The sequence below is a fragment of the Mchenga conophoros genome, linkage group LG4 (genome assembly GCF_057382185.1).
Source record: "Mchenga conophoros isolate Kocher_MC1m ecotype Shallow Benthic linkage group LG4, M_conophoros_male_GT1.1, whole genome shotgun sequence".
NCBI lineage: Eukaryota > Metazoa > Chordata > Actinopteri > Cichliformes > Cichlidae > Mchenga > Mchenga conophoros.
This window is the reverse complement of record NC_140529.1, coordinates 39,285,462-39,291,461: the sequence shown is the minus strand read 5'-3', so window position 1 is coordinate 39,291,461 and position 6,000 is coordinate 39,285,462. Positions and strand designations below refer to the sequence as shown.

The 6,000-nt window shown below is 52.8% G+C and overlaps 1 protein-coding gene across 1 annotated transcript; it reads right to left on the bottom strand.

Annotated features, from left to right (window-relative positions):
* On the bottom strand, positions 1–5,840 carry psmd3 (proteasome 26S subunit, non-ATPase 3). Its single transcript, XM_085272378.1, has 12 exons — positions 5,565–5,840; positions 3,121–3,311; positions 2,785–2,925; positions 2,247–2,383; positions 1,980–2,170; positions 1,798–1,901; positions 1,598–1,712; positions 1,309–1,428; positions 1,122–1,225; positions 887–1,042; positions 509–559; positions 1–243 (listed from the first exon to the last, which is right to left on the bottom strand). The coding sequence occupies exons 1-12, from the start codon at positions 5,743–5,745 to the stop codon at positions 166–168; spliced, it is 1,569 nt and encodes a 522-aa protein (XP_085128504.1). The 5' UTR covers positions 5,746–5,840; the 3' UTR covers positions 1–165.
* Positions 5,841–6,000: the final 160 nt, after the last annotated feature.

Here is a 6,000-nt window from a genome sequence, read left to right as displayed (position 1 = left end):
TGTAAACAAAAAACTTTATTTATCAGAGAGAAACAAACAGCAGCAACGCTGCCATGGGAGAAAACAAGAGCAGAGGGGGATTCTGGGTAATAACTGACGTGGTAACATCAGCGCACACACACACACACGCAAACACACACACACAGAGGAAGTGAACAGAGAGGCTCATGGGAAGCTGTCATCGTCATCTTCAGCCATTTCTTTAGCAAACTCCAGATCCTGCTGCTCGCGTTCCCGACGCTCCTGAACGCACCACACGCACACACACACACACACACGCGCGCACACACACACACGCACACACGCGCGCACACAGAAAAAACAGATTGAATGCAGATGACAGGAAGTGCATCTTTATTATTTTATTCTGATTTGTCTCTGTGTAAGCTACAGTCACACGCTGCCACCATGTGGTCAACTAAAGACATGACATCACGTGCTGTGTGTGTGTGTGTGTGTGTGTGTGTGTGTGTGTGTGTGTGTGTGTGTGTGTGTGTGCGCGCGTTACCTCTGCAGACTCCAGGTCCTTGTTGTACGCTTTGGGAGGAAACCTCATGGCCTGCAGGAGGACAGAGGGAGATTAGCATCGGGGTGATCGACTCTTAAACCTGAGGTCGTGTAACCGAGCGGATCCCCGGGTCCTGCTCCTCCACCTCCTCGTCCTCAATCTGCTTTAATGTGAGGAGGAGGAGCAGGAGGAAGAAGCTGCTTCCACAGATTTGACAAGAAGGCTTCCAGTCAGACCTCTGCTGACAGGAAGTGACAGAGCTCGCAGCGTTATGGTGATGCAGAGCAGTCTGCGGGCGGAGCTTTTGTGATTTCACATTCTTGTGTTGACCTTGAGTCCTTGGGTGTGAGAGGTGTGAGTATGTTCAGGTGCGCTCACCTTGACCGACATGTTGTGGATGTCGAGGCAGAAGGAGATCCTCTGGTGGAACGCCAGCTGAGGCTCCCGGGTCCCGTAGATGTCCATGGTCTCCTTGGACTGGACGAAGCCTTTCTCGTGGTTGATGCTGGCCTCGATCACGCCGTCACGGATCGCCTGTGACGCAAACACACAGAGGTCACACAGAGGTCACGAGGTCGGCGTTAAAAAGGCGGCGCTGAGCGCGTCTGTTTACCTTGGCAACGATGAACTCGGCGTCCTCGGGACTGTCGAGCTGCAGCTTCTGAGCGATGTCGGCGAGGGAGATCCGAGAGTACGAGAGGCTGATCATACGCACACCTGCACACACACACAGATCAGTAACACACTGAGCGCGGCTGATGAGCAGCGTGCAGTGTGACGGCGGCGTACGATTGGCTCACCGGTCTTGATGACGTTGTGTCTGAGGCGGATGATGAGCGTGTACGTCCCGTCGGCTTGAAACTTCTCTCCAAACTGCTCCAACACCTGGTTAAACTTGGCCAGGTTACCTGTCCTCACAGCTGCACACACAGATACAGGAAGTGAACAGAGAGGCTCATGGGAAGCTGCGAGTATCTGAAGGTAGGTACACCACTGTGTTAGCAAACATTGTTCCTCCAATCAGAACCCATCGTTTCGCCATAACTCTACGGTTAGTCACATGATCAGGCGTGTGTGTGTGACACCGACCCTGTGTGAGCAGGAAGTAGGGCATCAGGGAGCGTTTGAGTGACGGCTGTCTGAACTGCAGGCGGTCGGGAATCTCTCCCAGCAGCAGCTCCACCACGATCAGCAGCTTGTGGACCTGAACGGAGCCGATCGATGCTTCAGTGATCAATACCAGACACCGATACCTGACCGTGTGTGTGTGTGTGTGTGTGTGTGCGTACCGTCTGTTTGAAGCCCACGGCGGTGTGCTGTGGAGCCTTCCTCAGAGCGTTGGTCAGAGTCCTGCGAGCCTCCGAGTACTCCAGCTGGATGGCTTTAATACGACCTGTGTGGGTCACATGACAGGCGGGTGAGCGCGGCGTCATGGCGGGGACTCGCCTGAGCGCCGCGGCTGTGAGCTCACCTGTGTAGTAGAGGTATCGCGCCCACTCGTTGTTGTTGGCGAGCTCGGGGAACACGGACTTGGACACGAGCTTCTCGGCCTGGTCGTACAGGTTGAAGTGCAGGTAGTTCCTCAGCAGCAGGTTCAGCAGCACCGCCTGCCCGTCGGCGTCGTGCCGGAGGGTCGCCGTGCGCAGGCGGGTGTGCAGGAAGCTGGGGGGGGGACAGTCGTGTGACTGCTTGTCTGAGGGTGTGATGTCATCAGGAAAGGAGAAAGGTGTGTACGTACCTGCGGATGATGTCGAGCTGGTTCTGGAACTCGTACACTCGGGCGTGGTAATAGTAGCACTTGGCGGCGACCAGGTCGAGAGCGCGGCGGTTCTTGGAGACGATCTTCTGCAGCAGGTCGTCCGACACTTTCTGCGCCTGAAACACAAACGTCACCGTCAGCACACAACAGAGCGTCACCGGCGAGCACAGAGTCCCCCGGCTCGAGTCCTTCGACCTTCGTCTTCAGCTGTTCACGCCGGCTCACAAAAGGCGTTTGTGCTGCTGGTTACCGAGGCGGGTTACCGAGGCGGGTCTCTGCAGCTGCTCGTGGAAAAACACGGAGACTATACGGGACACACACACACAGGTGAGTGAGGGGCGGGTCTCTCTCACACACACACACACACACACACACACACACACAGGTGAGTGAGGGGCGGGTCTCTCTCACACACACACACACACACACACACACACACACACACACACACACACACACACACACACACACACACACACACACACACACACACACAGGTGAGTGAGGGGCGGGTCACCTCAGTGTATCTCTTGTTGTTGGTCAGGTGAACCACCAGCAGCAGCTGCAGGTACGCCTCCACCTCTGGCAGCAGAGGAGCTGCCGCCGCCTTCCCCGTGCGAGGACGAAACTGAACGTCTCCGTCGGCCATCTCCATCGGCTGAGACACACACACACACACACACACACACAGACACACACAGACACACACGCACAGACACACACACACCATCTGATCAGGAATCGATCACCTTGTTATAAATAATCAGGTTACTGTTTGATGATGCGGCTCTCAGAGGTCAGGGTTCACTTCCTGTTTGTCATTAATTCAAAGCTGCAGCTCATCTCTGCTCACCTCCTCCAGGAAGCCCAGCAGGAAGTCTCGGGTGGTGGCGTTGTTGGTGAAGAAGCCACAGATGGCTTTGTGGAGCACGTTGGTGTTGAGGCGGCGGCTGGTGGACGGCAGCGCCCGCAGAGCGCGGAGCACGAAGCGAGGCTCCTTCCCCGACACGGCCTTCTCGATCTGCTTCACGTGCTCCTTAATATCTGGGGGGGGGGGGGGGGGGGGGGGGGGGTGTGACATTAGCACCAGTCACATGACCCACAGACCTCGGCTCAGCGCGATCCTCATGTTTACGCCTTTTCATGCGACCTTTGACCTCCATCCATGCAGATGCTACAGAGAAGGAGCTTAGCTGCTTACAGCTGTGCTCATGACAACGCGGCTCTACATCCGTGCCGTAAGGTGACGGTTACATCCTCCTGAGAACCGGACGATCCATTCATGTCTCCTGTTACACCTGAGCCGCCCTGATAGGTCCTGGTGTTCTACACAGACGACGTCCTGGGCTTGCATTCATGCCTCATGTGTTAGGGCGGAGCACAAAGTCGAGGCTCACATCAGTCTCAGGTAGGACTGGGTGATACACCGAGTTTTTAAATATATCGATATAGTCTATGTTACGTTATAACTAGACTTGTGGAGCCGCATGTTTGCCTCGCTTTCGTCCACTTTTGTCTCTGCGCTGCGTTACTCGGCCTCGCCTCTCCTTCACTGAACACAACTCCCCCTCCGCCATCGCTTCACCTGCAGGCAGGACGGACACGGCAGCTCTCAAAGAGGAGCTGCTCGGTAAAAAGAAAACATTTGGAGACTATTTTAGTGCTGTCAGCGTGACGTTAACGCCATAACGGCATTAACGGGGCAAATCTCTGTTAACAAGTTACCGCGGATCGCCCCGTGCGGGGCTGGACAGCGTTAACGAGCTACTGTTTTATTTTATTCATGGAGCATTATTATTTAATAAGTGCTGATAATTTATTTCTGAGTAATTTTTCCTTGTACAGCAGCGCTGTATGTTAATAAAAGTGCCTGTGTGAGATCTGGGACACAGCTTTGACTAAGAACTCTCTCTTTGTTCTCACTTAACGGCTTTAAAAATATCGAGATATATATCGTATATCGCCATCCAGCTAAAGAATATCGAGATATGAATTTAGGGTCATATCGCCCAGCCCTAGTCTCAGGCAAACTGATGTTTATGTTTATCCTTCATTGAGGCTGGGTTTCAAAGATTCATTAAATCCTGAATGATTTCAATATAAATGTATTTTAACGCCAGAATCTCAGGTTAAAGCTCACACAACTATTTCAACAACCACCAAACAGCTAAAACTGTAAACGGGAGCAGACATGCAAACACAGAGCGTGGATCGTCCACAGACGCCGTTGGGCTGAAAGCTGCAGGTTTCATCACTCTGACCAAACCAGCAGCAGAAGATCAAACTACGCTTCATGTTTGATAAACTCTTTTTCTCTCCTGCACTCCTTATTGTGTCGTACATGTCATTGTCTTTCTTTATGCCACCTGTTCTGACCGGTCTCCCCGATGTGGCGTCTGTGTAATGTACGGGCGGAAGAGGTCCTATTTCTCTGGCTGTTACGTCCTGCACAGCTCTCTCTCCCTCTCTGCACTCAGAGACCATCAAATCTGTTTTCTGGGGGGGGGGGGGGGGGGTTCTGGTGCCGGTGTCGTGCCAAAGTAGGTATCCCCGACAGAATTTGTTTCCCCTGTGCTGGGAGCAGGAAGTACTGATGTTTTCATTTTGTGAAAAAGGGAAAAATTAGCATCGTTACGTTAGCATTCAGTTTGGGGGTTACAACAGAGAATTATATATCAGATGGGATTATTTTAATAAACCATTAACATTTTGGCTGATAACTATTTTTATTCTCCTGTAACTTTACTCTATAAAGAGCTAAATCCTCCAAAGTTTCAGGAGTAATGCGTCATAATAAGAAGTGTTTGTGAACGAAAAATCAGCAATGTGGGACCCTGTTTGTCCGTGATTTACACAGGGGGAACAAATTGTGGCAGGATCAGCCTGATATTATTTGTGTCCCACTATAACTTCGTTGTGTAAAGAGCTAACATCTCCAAAATGTCAGGAGTAGTTAGTCATTACAAGAAGTGTTTGTAAACTAAAAATCAACAATGTGGGACCCTGTTTGTCCGTGATTTGGACAGTCCAGCGTGTGCTCCCGACGCAGGGGAAACAAATTCTGTCGGGGATACCTAGTTTGGCACGACACCGGTCTGAAGGGGAACGGGGCCCGGTCCGGACCCGCGAATGGGAGAGGTTGGTGTCGGTTTTAAGCTAAATGACGCGCAGACTCTCTGGGGCTGTTAGCCCCTCATGCTAATAGGCTAACCGCCGAGCTGCCGTGACTCCCCCAGCACAGACCCGGGAACGGGTCTGTGCTGGGGGGTATCGGTATTGGTGTTTGAAGAGTTTTACCGTCCAGGGTCAGGCTGTCCTGCTCCTTTGGCTGTTTGGCCGCATTAGCCGCCTCCTCTTCAGGCATCTCCACGTCCTGCGGCTCTGGGCCCACCTCCTTCGGCTCCTTTGGCTTCTCTGCCTTCGAGTCCCGGTCCCGGCCTCCCGCCTTGTCGCGTCGTTTGGCCGCGGTCTCCTTCATGCTGTGTCTGGGTGGATGAAACCGAACCGAGCTGACCCACAATGACTGGACACTATTCTGTGGCGCAGAGGATTCTGGGATATGACAGGCAGAAGCAGAAGAGAGCGGAAACAGCAGCGCAGGCTCGATAATCGATCACAGATGTGTGTGTGTGTGTGTGTGTGTGTGTGTGTGTGTGTGTTCCTGTCTAGCTATCTTTGTGAGGACCGAAATCTGTCACTTGTGAGTCACACACTCACTGGTCCTCACAAGTTT

Excerpts from the sequence above, each read along its gene's own strand:
- psmd3 (XM_085272378.1), bottom strand. The coding sequence starts at position 5,745 with ATGAAGGAGACCGCGGCCAAACGACGCGACAAGGCGGGAGGCCGGGAC. Across the intron at positions 3,312-5,564 it reads GGACAGCCTGACCCTGGACG|ATATTAAGGAGCACGTGAAG; the intron begins GTAAAACTCTTC and ends CCCCCCCCCCAG. Across the intron at positions 1,043-1,121 it reads CCGAGTTCATCGTTGCCAAG|GCGATCCGTGACGGCGTGAT; the intron begins GTAAACAGACGC and ends TTTGCGTCACAG.